Source organism: Dicentrarchus labrax, unplaced genomic scaffold (assembly GCF_905237075.1).
Source record: "Dicentrarchus labrax unplaced genomic scaffold, dlabrax2021, whole genome shotgun sequence".
Classification (NCBI taxonomy): domain Eukaryota; kingdom Metazoa; phylum Chordata; class Actinopteri; family Moronidae; genus Dicentrarchus; species Dicentrarchus labrax.
Genome location: NW_026136866.1, coordinates 1 through 15,925, shown reverse-complemented (window position 1 = coordinate 15,925; position 15,925 = coordinate 1). Strand labels below are relative to the sequence as shown.

General features: G+C 37.1%; 1 protein-coding gene and 1 long non-coding RNA gene across 2 annotated transcripts; both read left to right on the top strand.

Moving 5' to 3' along the window:
* Window positions 1-1,290: 1,290 nt before the first annotated feature.
* Window positions 1,291-11,480, top strand: LOC127360313 (uncharacterized). Its single transcript, XM_051394698.1, has 13 exons — window positions 1,291-1,304; window positions 2,579-2,687; window positions 2,943-3,105; window positions 3,353-3,545; window positions 3,863-3,967; window positions 4,323-4,427; window positions 4,996-5,100; window positions 5,665-5,769; window positions 6,337-6,441; window positions 8,375-8,479; window positions 9,042-9,152; window positions 9,805-9,915; window positions 10,553-11,480. The coding sequence occupies exons 2-13, from the start codon at window positions 2,585-2,587 to the stop codon at window positions 10,739-10,741; spliced, it is 1,500 nt and encodes a 499-aa protein (XP_051250658.1). The 5' UTR covers window positions 1,291-1,304; window positions 2,579-2,584; the 3' UTR covers window positions 10,742-11,480.
* A 625-nt stretch (window positions 11,481-12,105) lies between these two features.
* Window positions 12,106-13,814, top strand: LOC127360312 (uncharacterized). The gene is made up of 4 exons (XR_007883595.1): window positions 12,106-12,530; window positions 12,627-12,695; window positions 13,083-13,214; window positions 13,801-13,814. It is a non-coding gene; the product is annotated as an uncharacterized LOC127360312 (long non-coding RNA).
* The last annotated feature ends 2,111 nt before the right edge of the window (window positions 13,815-15,925 follow it).

Sequence of the window (15,925 nt, the reverse complement as noted above, 5' to 3'; positions counted from 1 at the left end):
CTGTTTTTAATACCTGTTTCTGAAAGGAAAATCCAATGACCAAAACATACACGGACCGTAGAGGTATCTTGGGATTCAATATATAAGTCCATGAATAGTCATTTCATCATCAGCAAGGAAGTTATAAAAGATGTTCCAAATCTCCAAAACATGTCAAGGCTGTTTTTTGCTGTGACTGATCTTTTCCAAAGCCATGTAAAATGTCATTCCCTTTAGCCATTGTGAAGTGGCACAGGGTGTATCTGATTTCCATGAGGAAGCTATATATCACTTGGCTTCCAAAAGCAAATATTAAGTAGAGATCTTACTTTTTTGGAGGCGTTAAAGCCATCTGGGTAAAGGTTTAATAAATATAATTTAGGATTCATTGGCACATCCTCACCAATGATTTGTCTTGCTAAATATAAGATTTTTCTCCATAATGTGAATCTGTCGGCATTCCCACATACAGTAAAAGAGTGTCCCCTTTTGGTCTTTGCATTTGAGGCAGGTCTTAATATCAGTGCATGCAGCCAAGTTACTTCCTAATTGCAGGTAAATCATTATTTATTCTCAAAAAAAGTGGCCATGATTATTTTTGTAATATCTGTACCGCAGATAAAGGTTTAAATATTGAAAACATTAGTTAAATAGTATTTCTGAAAGAAACAAAGGAAGTATTTGCAGTAACCAAACACTCATTAGGTATAGTGTAGAATGATCGTCCCCCGTTAGCAATGTAGGAGTGTGTGTGTGTGTGTGTGTGTGTGTGTGTGTGTGTGTGTGTGTGTGTGTGTTTGTGTGTTTGTGTGATTGTGTGTGTGTGTGTGTGTGTGTGTGTGTGTGTGAGTGTTTGGGTGTGTGAGTGTGTGTGTGTGTGTGTGTGTGTGTGTGTGTGTGTGTGTGGGTTGGCATTCATCACATTCTGGGGACAACAAACTGTTTACACAGTCACGTCATGGGGACCTCTGACAGTATGGGGACGAAAAATGAGGTCCCCTAAAGGGAAACTCTTTTAAATGAATGCAGGAGTCTATCTGAAGGTGCCTGTGTGGTTTTTTAGCTTTGGCCCATTGGGCATGTTTTCCAGTTAGTGTGTGTGTGTGGAACGGGGCACGCTTGCGCCCTTACAGTTTGAGCTGGTAAGGCACTCACCGTTCCACACACACAGATCTTCCAAATATGGTTTGTTACCGCCCACTTCCTGGTCCTCATTAAGAATGATTATAGAAGCAAACACAATTTTCCGTGTTTAAAGGGAGCAATCGCAAAGGCTCTTCATTTAAAGATGTTTGTTGGATAAAAGAGGAACTACACACAACAAGGTAAGCATTATTGTCTTATTTACTTACTTGCTATGATCATTATTTGTATAGATGACCATTTTAACCCACAAATGAGGTTAATTAGTGTTAATTAGTTAGTAGGACAGCAAGTTAGCTTTAATTAGCCACAGAAGCCAAGTGTAACTTGCAAATTAACAATGTTTTACTAACAATGATTTTAGTTTTCCCTTAAAGCTACTGTTAGTTGTTAGATAATGGAATTCTGTGCATTTCAAGGAGTTTATACCAACTAAAAAATAAATAAAGGGAAATACTGTTTGGATTAGCTGCTGCTCAAATGTAATCCTATTGGAAATTAATTGGTAAAATTATCTTATTAGTCTTACTTTCTTATTCATGACTTTGTTTATATTTGTAGTGAAGTGAAACCTAAGTGATTTTTTTTTCAGTGTTTAACAGATAAATTTAAAGTATATTTCCAGGTATTGAATTTAGCAATATAATGCTGCAAATATGAATTTACTCCCCTTAGTCATAGTAAAGGTGTTATTAAATCCTAGGTTTATATAGGTGAGATATATTACATACAAATTTGACATATTGTGTGTGCAGAGATATTTTTCTATCTAAAATACAATGAAATACAGCAAGCTGTCCATGTTAAGAGAAAGTGCATCTGGCCAGGTATTTTTGGGACCTGAGCTTGACAGGGCTGCAATTTGATTTGTATATCTTTAAAGTGACTAGTGAAGTGATTCCACATGCCTCCTCTACATAAATTGGTCCTGATTGATTTTACTACCTGATAAAAGGAAACTCAGCTATCATTCCACAACAGTTCCTCCACATTTAACTCAGATATGTCTTTTAAAAGTGTTTCTGAAGAGGCAGTATGATAAATATGAGAAATCTTAAAGGTTTGCAGTTGCTTTTTTTGTGTCTAATATTGTAAGTTACAGAGCTAAGCCTCTGAACACCCACACAGGTGTTTTCAGTTTATCTGGCTGATTAGTCGTCTACTTGGGACTGTGTGGGTGCGTGTACTGTGATTGATTGGCATCTTCCTGAGTCTTCTGTCAGCTTGTTACACCTGTTAGGGCAGGACAAAATATACCTTCACCATTCTTATTGGAGATTGAGATTTGCTACCTAATGAAGTTCCATCAAAGCTTAAGCCCACCCTTAATCTTAGCAGAGGTTTAATCAGCCATGATAACTGAAAACACCTGTGTGGGTGTTCACTTAAAGCCTCTAATTGTATTGTAATAGAACTGAAGCCAAAGCTGTCTCATTCATTAAACATTTCTCTGCAGTTTGAAATGCCACCAAGGGTCAGTCCCCTTAAGGATGCCCTTCAGCATCTGCATTCAAAGACTGACAAAACAAGTAAACTAGAGGTGAAATACATAAATGCAGTGAAAGGTAAGATTATGTCAGATGTGGTTATTTAGCATTACTAATTGTTACTGCATATACATATAGACAATGATAATGCATGATCATTCCATACTAAAGTCATTTAATTGCAAAACTTCAGATGCATTAGATAAGCTTATGTCAATCAAGCTGCCATTGAATGCACTAATAATTGGAAACGTGTTTTTAGTACATATTGCCACAGACTAATTAACTTTTGTGAAGTCCTGTTTTTTGAAAATGTATTATTTTGTCTTACAGGACGTGGCATATTTGCCCTATCTTCATTCTCCAAAGGAGATTTTGTACTTGAATACAGAGGAGACATGATAGATAATGCAGAATCCCAAAGGAGAAGACGCATTTACCACCCATCATGTGTTGCATTCATGTTCTCATTCAAGTGGAGAGGGAGAACATGGTGGTAAGATTTTAAATTACACCTAAACTATACTCCTTATGCTAAACCATAATAATCTCCTTACACTTTGCTCATAGTTAAAATGAAGGCACTGATTTTGTTGTATACATTGTGTGACACATAGTATGTAGGGTCTATCATCCTGCGATGTAATTGAACTGTACAAAGGTTTGACATATATCTTGAGTAAGAAGAACTGAAAGAGATGATTGTGTAATATTGTTTTCCCCTTTTTCTTGTTGTCCTGAAGTATTGATGCTTCGCAAGAAGACGGATCATTTGGACGGCTTGTCAATGATGAGCACATACGTCCGAACTGTAGGATGAAAAGGATTGACGTCGATAGGAAACCACACTTGTGTTTGTTTGCCTTAAATGATATACAACATGGAGAGGAAATTACATATGACTACGGAGGTGAAGACTGCCCATGGAGAATGCAAGTATGTACTACAGTGTTGCAGAATGTCATAACTTTACCAAATGTAATTTATCTTCATTTCTTTTTACGATGAAGTATGTTTAGGATGTTAATGGCAGATGACAAGACTCATAAGAATCTTTCAACATGTGTGAAAGCAGACAGAGGTTGATGGAGGAGGAGGAAATATAGAATTTGATTTTTTGTTTGAAGTTCTGTGCCTGTTGGTGTGAATTTAACTTTAGAAATGTGTCATTAAGAATATGCAGTAGTGTAATTAAACATTATGCAGTGAAAACATCAGACTGAATACTTTTTCATATTTTGAAATGTCATCAGATGACCATGAATGCAGCTGATGTCATCATTCCTGTGGACAGCTCCCACCCTGCTGACTTGTTAGAGACTCGGATGGATGAAACTGCCCAAGACACTAATCAACAGGTACATTCATGTTTATCACTATAGCTTCACTCCTTGAATCTTTCTCACTCACCGTCTGTTGCTTATTCCATCCTTCATGGTGGTAAATACATTTATTATGATGGTAATCTGTTATGAATCAGAAGTCTCAAGCTGTTTTATGTAATGCATCCAGAAAGCTAATGGTAATATGTAATGGGATATGTAGGACACATGATTTTTAACCCTTAATTTTGTGCCTGTTGGCATGAATTTAACTTTAGCAATGTGTCATTAAGAATATGCACTAGTGCAATTAAATGTTACGCAGTGATAACCTCAAACTGAATACTTGTTTTATATAATTTGAAATGGTTTTATTGTGAAATGTTTGCAGATGACCATGAATGCGGCTGATGGTGTCATTTCTGGGGAAAGCTCCCACTCTGCTGTCTTGTTAGGACCACACATGGACGAAACTGCCCAAGACACTAATCAACAGGTACCTTCATGTTTAGCACTTTAGATTTACTCCTAGAATATTTTTAACTCGCCGTTTGTTGCTTTTTCTGTCCTTCAAGCAGGTAAATAAGCTGTTTTTTGAAATGCATCTAGAAAGCTCATGGTAATGTTATATTTTGGACAGATTTAAACATTTACAGGGATGTTCTTTTTGATAAAATATCACTCTATTCTGGGACATTCACGACGTCCCCACAGTACACCTTACGTCAGTGTTTGAATAGAAACTGTGTGTTAAGTATTTGACAACCTAAATACTTGGTCTACAATTGGTCCCCATAAGGAACCTCGACATGGTGTGTGATATGTCCCCACTAAGCTTGTTTAATTCAATATGTGTGAAATCAGTCAGAGGTAGATGGAGGATAAGGAAAGATTGAATTTGATGATTTTTAACCCTTAATTTTGTGCCTGTTGGCATGAATTTAACTTTAGAAATGTGTAATTAAGAATATGCACTAGTGCAATTAAATGTTACGCAGTGATAACCTCAAACTGAATACTTGTTTTACATAATTTGAAATGGTTTTATTGTGAAATGTTTGCAGATGACCATGAATGCGGCTGATGTCGTCATTCCTAGGGAAAGCTACCACCCTGCTGACTTGTTAGAGACGCAGATGGACCAAACTGCCCAAGACACTAATCAACAGGTACCTTCATGTTTAGCACTTTAGATTTACTCCTAGAATATTTTTAACTCGCCGTTTGTTGCTTTTTCTGTCCTTCAAGCAGGTAAATAAGCTGTTTTTTGAAATGCATCTAGAAAGCTCATGGTAATGTTATATTTTGGACAGATTTAAACATTTACAGGGATGTTCTTTTTGATAAAATATCACTCTATTCTGGGACATTCACGACGTCCCCACAGGACACCATATGTTAGTGTTTGAATAGAAACTGTGTGTTAAGTATCTGACAACCTAGAGACTCTACAATTGGTCCCCATACGGAACCTCAACATGGTGTGTGATATGTCCCCACTAAGCTTGTTTAATTCAGTATGTGTGAAACAAGTCAGAGGTGGATGGAGGATAAGGAAATATTGAATTTGATGATTTTTAACCTTTAATTTTGTGCCTGTTGGCATGAATTTAACTTTAGAAATGTGTCATTAAGAACATGCACTAGTGTAATTAAATGTTAAGCAGTGATAACCTCAAACTGAATACTTGTTTTACATAATTTTAAATGGTTTTATTGTGAAATGTTTGCAGATGACCATGAATGCGGCTGATGGTGTCATTTCTGGGGAAAGCTCCCACTCTGCTGTCTTGTTAGGACCACACATGGACGAAACTGCCCAAGACACTAATCAACAGGTACCTTCATGTTTAGCACTTTAGATTTACTCCTAGAATATTTTTAACTAGCCGTTTGTTGCTTTTTCTGTCCTTCAAGCAGGTAAATAAGCTGTTTTTTGAAATGCATCTAGAAAGCTCATGGTAATGTTATATTTTGGACAGATTTAAACATTTACAGGGATGTTCTTTTGATAAAATATCACTCTATTCTGGGACATTCACGACGTCCCCACAGTACACCTTACGTCAGTGTTTGAATAGAAACTGTGTGTTAAGTATTTGACAACCTAAATACTTGGTCTACAATTGGTCCCCATAAGGAACCTCGACATGGTGTGTGATATGTCCCCACTAAGCTTGTTTAATTCAATATGTGTGAAATCAGTCAGAGGTAGATGGAGGATAAGGAAAGATTGAATTTGATGATTTTTAACCCTTAATTTTGTGCCTGTTGGCATGAATTTAACTTTAGAAATGTGTCATTAAGAACATGCACTAGTGTAATTAAATGTTAAGCAGTGATAACCTCAAACTGAATACTTGTTTTACATAATTTTAAATGGTTTTATTGTGAAATGTTTGCAGATGACCATGAATGCGGCTGATGGTGTCATTTCTGGGGAAAGCTCCCACTCTGCTGTCTTGTTAGGACCACACATGGACGAAACTGCCCAAGACACTAATCAACAGGTACCTTCATGTTTAGCACTTTAGATTTACTCCTAGAATATTTTTAACTCGCCGTTTGTTGCTTTTTCTGTCCTTCAAGCAGGTAAATAAGCTGTTTTTTGAAATGCATCTAGAAAGCTCATGGTAATGTTATATTTTGGACAGATTTAAACATTTACAGGGATGTTCTTTTTGATAAAATATCACTCTATTCTGGGACATTCACGACGTCCCCACAGTACACCTTACGTCAGTGTTTGAATAGAAACTGTGTGTTAAGTATTTGACAACCTAAATACTTGGTCTACAATTGGTCCCCATAAGGAACCTCGACATGGTGTGTGATATGTCCCCACTAAGCTTGTTTAATTCAATATGTGTGAAATCAGTCAGAGGTAGATGGAGGATAAGGAAAGATTGAATTTGATGATTTTTAACCCTTAATTTTGTGCCTGTTGGCATGAATTTAACTTTAGAAATGTGTAATTAAGAATATGCACTAGTGCAATTAAATGTTACGCAGTGATAACCTCAAACTGAATACTTGTTTTACATAATTTGAAATGGTTTTATTGTGAAATGTTTGCAGATGACCATGAATGCGGCTGATGTCGTCATTCCTAGGGAAAGCTACCACCCTGCTGACTTGTTAGAGACGCAGAGTGGACCAAACTGCCCAAGACACTAATCAACAGGTACCTTCATGTTTAGCACTTTAGATTTACTCCTAGAATATTTTTAACTCGCCGTTTGTTGCTTTTTCTGTCCTTCAAGCAGGTAAATAAAAAAGCTGTTTCATTTGAAATGCATCTAGAAAGCTCATGGTAATGTTATATTTTGGACAGATTTAAACATTTACAGGGATGTTCTTTTTGATAAAATATCACTCTATTCTGGGACATTCACGACGTCCCCACAGGACACCATATGTTAGTGTTTGAATAGAAACTGTGTGTTAGGTATCTGACAACCTAAAAATGGAAACAGAGACTGGCTACAATTGGTCCCCATACGGAACCTCAACATGGTGTGTGATATGTCCCCACTAAGCTTGTTTAATTCAGTATGTGTGAAACAAGTCAGAGGTGGATGGAGGATAAGGAAATATTGAATTTGATGATTTTTAACCTTTAATTTTGTGCCTGTTGGCATGAATTTAACTTTAGAAATGTGTCATTAAGAACATGCACTAGTGTAATTAAATGTTAAGCAGTGATAACCTCAAACTGAATACTTGTTTTACATAATTTTAAATGGTTTTATTGTAGAAATGTTTGCAGATGACCATGAATGCGGCTGATGGTGTCATTTCTGGGGAAAGCTCCCACTCTGCTGTCTTGTTAGAGACCACACATGGACGAAACTGCCCAAGACACTAATCAACAGGTACCTTCATGTTTAGCACTTTAGATTTACTCCTAGAATATTTTTAACTAGCCGTTTGTTGCTTTTTCTGTCCTTCAAGCAGGTAAATAAGCTGTTTTTTGAAATGCATCTAGAAAGCTCATGGTAATGTTATATTTTGGACAGATTTAAACATTTACAGGGATGTTCTTTTTGATAAAATATCACTCTATTCTGGGACATTCACGACGTCCCCATAGTACACCTTACGTCAGTGTTTGAATAGAAACTGTGTGTTAAGTATTTGACAACCTAAATACTTGGTCTACAATTGGTCCCCATAAGGAACCTCGACATGGTGTGTGATATGTCCCCACTAAGCTTGTTTAATTCAATATGTGTGAAATCAGTCAGAGGTAGATGGAGGATAAGGAAAGATTGAATTTGATGATTTTTAACCCTTAATTTTGTGCCTGTTGGCATGAATTTAACTTTAGAAATGTGTAATTAAGAATATGCACTAGTGCAATTAAATGTTACCCAGTGATAACCTCAAACTGAATACTTGTTTTACATAATTTGAAATGGTTTTATTGTGAAATGTTTGCAGATGACCATGAATGCGGCTGATGTCGTCATTCCTAGGGAAAGCTACCACCCTGCTGACTTGTTAGAGACGCAGATGGACCAAACTGCCCAAGACACTAATCAACAGGTACCTTCATGTTTAGCACTTTAGATTTACTCCTAGAATATTTTTAACTCGCCGTTTGTTGCTTTTTCTGTCCTTCAAGCAGGTAAATAAGCTGTTTTTTGAAATGCATCTAGAAAGCTCATGGTAATGTTATATTTTGGACAGATTTAAACATTTACAGGGATGTTCTTTTTGATAAAATATCACTCTATTCTGGGACATTCACGACGTCCCCACAGGACACCATATGTTAGTGTTTGAATAGAAACTGTGTTAAGTATCTGACAACCTAGAGACTCTACAATTGGTCCCCATACGGAACCTCAACATGGTGTGTGATATGTCCCCACTAAGCTTGTTTAATTCAGTATGTGTGAAACAAGTCAGAGGTGGATGGAGGATAAGGAAATATTGAATTTGATGATTTTTAACCTTTAATTTTGTGCCTGTTGGCATGAATTTAACTTTAGAAATGTGTAATTAAGAATATGCACTAGTGTAATTAAATGTTACGCAGTGATAACCTCAAACTAAATACTTGTTTTACATAATTTGAAATGGTTTTATTGTGAAATGTTTGCAGATGACCATGAATGCGACTGATGTCATCATTCTTGGGGAAATCTACCACTCTGCTGTCTTGTTAGAGATTCAGAGTGATGACGTTTCGAGTCCACAAGACACTAATCAACAGGTACATTCATGTTTAGCACTTTAGCTGTACTCCTAGAATCCTTCTGACTCACCTTATGCTGATTTTTCTGTGGTTCAAGTGGTTAAATGAAGGAAATACATTCATTATGATGGTAATCTATTGATCTATTGTGAATCGAAAATCTCAAGCAGTTTCATTTAATGCATTTAGAAAGCTCATGGTAATGGGATATTTAGGACAGATTTTGCGTTTCTAGGGATGTTACTTTTGATAAAATATCACTCTATTCTGGGACATTCACGACGTCCCCACACAGTACACCTTACGTCAGTGTTTGAATAGAAACTGTGTGTTAGGTATCTGACAACCTAATCAGAAATTAGGTAAACTAGAGACTTGGTCTACAATTGGTCCCCATCTGGAACCACGACAGGGTGTGTGATATGTCCCCACTAAGCTTGTTTTATTCAATATGTATGAAATGAAGGCAGATGTTGATGGAGGAGGAGGAAATACTGAATTTGATCATTTTTAACCTGTAGTTTTCTGTCTGTTGGCATGAATTTAACCTTAGAAATGTGTCATTAAAAATATGCAGTAGTGTAACTAAATATTACGCAGTGATAACATCAAACCTTAAACTTGTTTTCCTATTTTGAAATGTTTTTTATTGTTATTGAAATGTTTGCAGATGACCATGAATGCAGCTGATGTTGTCATCCCTGAGGAAAGCTCCTACCCGGCTGTCTTTGTAGAGATGCAGATGGATGAAGCTTTTGATCCACCAGACTCTAATCAGCAGGTACATTCATGTTTAGCACTTTAGCTTTACTCTTAGAGTTTTTCTAACTCACCGTTTGTTGCTTTTTCTGTCCTTCAAGGAGGTAAATAAGGGAAATGCATATATTATGATGGTAATCTATTGTGAATCAGAAGTTTAAAGCAGTTTTGATATTTATGTAATGTAAAAGTATAAATTCTGAGTTTAAAATTAGAATATTTGTGATGTTGTTATCTTTTAAGGCTGTCTTTCAAACATTTAAAAAAGTAAATATTTTGCCTAAACTCACAAATCGCAAAGGTTATAAATTTGATTTGTCCTAATTATTCAGATTTATTTTCAAGATATATTTTTGTGACAGCACAAACAGTTTGTTTGCAGACAAAGGAATATTATCTATGTTCAGAAGTATAAACATTCACCAAATCAGACTTTACAGTTTCAAAATATTTTCTTGTGTTTAGACTATTGCTGTTTTTAGGAACATTTGTTAACATCACTACTCTGAGTGTGTGAGAAAAGTATAATATCAAATTTGCAATTAAGTGGTTAGATTTACATTGTAGGAATAACTTGAATTGTATTGTCATAATATATTGCACTGGGATTGTGTTAAGTTTAAAAGGATGTTTGTCTAAGTAACTTCTTTTATTCTTAGATGAAAGACACAGATGTTGAAGAGTCAAATGATGAATCTGACTCTGCATCAGGGAGTAGTGATGAGTACATACCAGATACCACTTCTGAAAGTGAAGAGAGTGATGCGAGCCTGAAACCAAGGACCAAACCCTTTTCTCTTGATGACGTATTGAATGACTCCGGTTCAATGAGTCCCCCCAGTCTGTGACACGACAACTTTAGACCATGTGATCTTTGACAGCAACACAACAACATATGAGGTCACTGAAGCAGACGGACCCTGCACAAGTCAAGACATGACTGACAGCATAGTTGTTCGTGCTTCCAAAAAAAGAAATGGCAATAGAGTGTACAACAAGAGACATTATTGCTTGTATTGCAGGAAACCTTATGCCAAGATGGCAAGACATCTAGAAAGTGCACACCAAGATAAATCAGATGTGGCCAAAGCTCTTAGCTTTCGAAAGGTTCCAAGGAAAGGAAAAAACAGCTGGATTATATTCGCAACAGAGGCAACTATGCTCACAATGCTGCTGTTATGGAGTCAGGGAATGGAGAATTGGTACCATTTAAACAACCACCTAAAGAAGCAAAAGGAGGTGATTTCATGCACTGTGCATACTGCCAAGGACTTTTTACAAGAAAGGTCCTGTGGCGACACATGCGAAGTTGTAAACTCCAACCTGGATCAGTTCGCCCCAGACCAGGAAAGAACCGTGTTCAGTCTTTGTGTACATTCACAGGGCCGGTGCCTTCACACATAAGTAAACAATTGTGGGGAGTTATCAGTGCCATGAAGCCTGATCCAATCACGGATACAATAAAAAATGACCATGTCATTACTGATGTTGGGCAGCACCTGTTAAACAAAGGTGGGATGTCAGCCAAGAATCAACAGTGTGTGCGAGAGAAGATGCGAGAAATGGGAAGGTTGGTTCACAATGCCAAGAGAGAGTTAGCACCTTAAATAAAATGGAGGATTTCATAAATCCTAAAAATTATTTGGATATGGTCAAAGCTGTCAAGTTAACTTGTGGCTTTTACAGTGACACAAACACATTCTTGATTCCATCACTGGCAAATAAACTTGTTAAAGTCAGCAAACTCTTGAAAGCTCAGGGTTTGATCTCAGAAAACAAAGAGCTTGTAAGGAATGCCACTGAGTTTCAAGAAGTCCACAGCGAAAAGTGGAACGAGATGGTATCTGCAACAGCGCTAAGGAACATTGCAGAAGCAAAGTGGAATGTGCCCACTCTAATGCCCTTTACTGAGGATGTACAAAAAAATGCATCAGTTTCTCAGTCAAATGCAAAATGAGTGCAGCAATGCTCTGTCTGAAAGTCCTTCTACAAAGGCCTGGCTTGACCTGGCAAAGGTGTGCTAGCACAGACCATCCTCTTTAACCGGCTGAGGAAGGAGGTGGGGAGCATGCCCTTGTCTGCATTTCTATCAAGAGACTCCTCAGATCCCCACCAGGATTTGGACTGGGCACTCTCTGAAGTGGAAAAAAACTTTGCAGACATTTCTCAAGGATAATCATCAGGGGAAAACGAGGTAGGCCGGTTCCCAATTCTTCTGACTCCGAAAATGCTGTGTGCATTAGAACTGCTTGTTAAGCATAGAGAGGCTTGTGGAGTTCTCAAAGACAATGCTTACATGTTTGCAAGACCCACAGCTATGACACACATCCGTGGTTCAGACTGCATCCGTGGCTTCGCAAAGGAATGTGGTGCAAAGTGTCCTGAGTCACTGACATCCACCAGACTACGAAAACATGCTGCAACCCTTTCAACCGTGCTGAACATGACAGACACAGAGATGGACCCAGCTGGCCAACTTTCTTGGTCATGACATTAGAATCCATCGTGAGTTCTATCGACTCCCTGAGAAGACCCTGCAACTCGCCAAAATCAGCAAAGTCCTAATGGCACTTGAGCAAGGAAGATTGGCTGAGTTCCATGGCAAGAACTTGGATGAAATTACAATTAATCCAGATGGTATGTTTTCAGATTTGTATCTCCTTTGTCTATCTTTTTTCCATCCTTTCTTTTGTTTGATCACATTTAAAAGCTGTACCGGTATGTCTCCCACAGAAAAAGTTCTGGATTGTGATGAGGAAGATGAGAAGAGAGAGGAAGAAAACTGTTCATCTGCTGTTAATGGTAATTTTAGTAATTTAATGTAAAAAAAAAAAAATAGGTTCGTAACTTTTTACTGGACCTGGACCATCAAGTAATCATTATTTTTAGACCCGTCTAAGTATCTTTATTAATAGCATTTTCCATCTGTTGCAAGTCCTAGTCCCTCATAAAGCCTTAAACAGCTGCCTTACTTCCCCACTGCTGCACTATGGTTTGATACTAGCTCATGCTTTTGAGCACCATTACAGGACATGTCTCACCTACTGTAGACAGCTGCAGTGGAGTTATTTAGATTCATTGGGCCTCATGCAAGAACACTGACAACAAATGACACATTGACTGGGTATTGTAAGAATTCTTACATTACATGTGTGTGGTAATTATCTTGTGGTATTTATTTTTGCATAGAGCAACCAGCAGACGAGACAATTCCACCTACTGAAGGGAATGAATTCCCATCAACAATCAAGACACGCAAACTGCCATCAGCAGAGGAAGTGGTATCTTCTGAAGCCTGTGCTGTAAGACCTTCTTACAAAGGTGAATTTTTACACATAATACATTTCTCTCCATCTCGTTCCTCTATCTTTCTCTATTCTAGTAACGAATAGATTGAGCACCTGAAATGAATCACAAAAGATTTCCTCCTCCTCTTGACACCCCTCCAACTGGTAACACTCTAGGCAACAGCCTAGCCTTCTGAGAGTGTGAATAGGTTAAACATTGTAATTAACAGATGGATGGATAGTAAAACCCAGTAATTACTAATTTTGTGGAAGTTGATGTGTGAAAAGCTAGTTACTAGTTGCAAGCCAGGCTAAAGTCAATTAAAACTGCCCAAAACTAGAGGGTCCTTCAACTATAGTTTATAACTTTTTCCAGGACCTGGGCCATCAAGCAATCATTATTGATGGACCCTGTCTTAGTATCTTATTAATAGCTTTTTTTCTTTTTTGCAAGTCCTAGTCTGTGATAAAGCCTTCAACAGCTTTATTTCACCACCACCACACTATGGTTTTATGTTAACTCAGGATTTTGAGCGCCATTACAGGACATGTCTCAACTATTGTGGGCACATGCAGTGGAGCCAGGTAGTTATTTAGATTCATATTTATTTTTTTCATAGAGCCATCAGCAGAGAGACTCTTACAGCTACTGAAGGGAATGAATTCCCATCAACAATCAAGAGACACAAAAACTGCCATCAGCAGAGGGAAGTGGTATCTTCTGGAGTCAGTGCAGTAAGACCTTCTATACAAAAGGTACATTTTTTACACAATCAATCTCTCTAGTATCTAAACTGGTAGATAGATATGTGATGTGGATGATAAATACTGTTGTTGCCCTCTTCCCCAGTGTTTATTGTAGCCCAAGTGGCAGATATTGGACTGACAATGTAATTTCAGCCGTTAGTTGAACGATAATTTCACTTGCTGTATATGATAGCATATACAGTACATATAAGGCCAAAAGTCAGTGTAAACCCCACTGATTACTGTGTTCAGGTGTTCAGCCACACCCATTGCTAACAGGTGCATAAAAACTAGCAGATAGACATGAAAATCTCCAAACATTTTGGAATTTAGAATGGGCTGTAAAGAACAAGATGCTTCTAATTATTTTATTCACCAATTTGTTTTTCTGCTCACTTACAGGTAAAACAGGCCCCAAAAAAAAAAACCTTGGCAGCAGGCAGAGGTGCAGGCAGTCGAGAAGCACATGAGTAGATTCATCACTTCTTGTATTGTGCCAGCAAAAGAGTGACTGTGAGAAATGTTTAAGAGCTGAACCAGTAGCTCTCAAGAACCGGGGGATTAGCATACCTTGAAATTTTGTGTGTATAACCTTGATTACAGCCTACAAGAGGAAAATGAGTAAATAGAATATTTCTCATCTTTCGAGACCCACTTTGGCATGTCAAGGTTATAAGGTGTTAAGCATGTTTAAAAATATACAAGTTTGTATTGTTGCTTTAGGTGTTCTCTTGAGAGAAAGCAAATGAGCTAGACTCATTAAAAAGTTCAAAGTATAATTTAAATGAGTTTGATTTCTCTGAACTAAGGAAATTATTATTTACTATGAAGTTATGCAGCAAACAACACAGACAAACATGAATACTAGTTGTATTAGGGGTTGTTGAGTATTCTGTGTAGTTACAATGATGACGATGTAAACAAAGAATAACCTAAAATGAGATTAGGTTTAGGGTTTGACTTTTGTTTGGCAGACATTTGTGAGACAACAATTTCTAGACAGTAATTCATTACTCAAATATCGGTACTTAAGTGACCACTGATATCAAAAAGAATTAAGTAAGAACAATGTCTCTAGTATAAATGCTCATTTAATTTCAATTTTATTTTATTTGTATAGTTCCAATTCAACGAAAGTCATCTTTCTAAAATACAGAATGTCTAGACCTTACTCCTCATTAAATCAAATTGTATATTATATTAACGTTTTCACCTATATAAATAAAAACTAAAAAGTATATAGATTCTGGTATAGGTTAAATAATGTGATTGTGTTATGGATAGTACTTTCGTGCAGTTTGGTTTGCAATGTAGAATTGTGATTCCCAACAATATCCAACCCTACTTAAGAATCCTCTTTACACAAACCACTAGCAAAGTAGTTAAAGCCTTTTTCCTTAGTGAAAATATCATAATGACACGCATCTGCATTATTATTGGTGCTGGTAAAGTTGATTTTAATATTTGCATTATTGTGGTTTTGATTCTGGTATTTGGTCTAAGCCCTGCAGATAGCAGCTTGCTTACTTTATGAAAAATGTATTATTCAAGACATAACCTGGTTGGTAGGAGACAGCTTCATAGCAGTTTACAGTATGAAGGAGTCACAAAGTGGTTATATTATGGGCTGCCATTGTTGTAGTGAACCTTGTGATCAAAAGAAGACAGCTCAAATCCAATAATCTGAGGATTATATCACTTAAGCATGTTGTTCTACCATGGTCCCCAGTAATCAGTTGGAAATCTGTATAAATTATGCAAATTATATTTAAATTAGGTCCCCTACAAACATGTTTACTGGATTTTTTCATAGGTCCCCAGTTAGCATGATGAAAACCTTACTTCATCAATTCAGATATTTGAAGTCGTGTATGAGCTAACCAACCAATGGTGAGTGTACCTGATTTTTCATACCTCTAGAACCTCTAGAAAGGGGTGGTCCCAAAGTGATGATCAAAATTTGGTCCCCATTGCAAATGGTAACCAGTATGTGTGTGT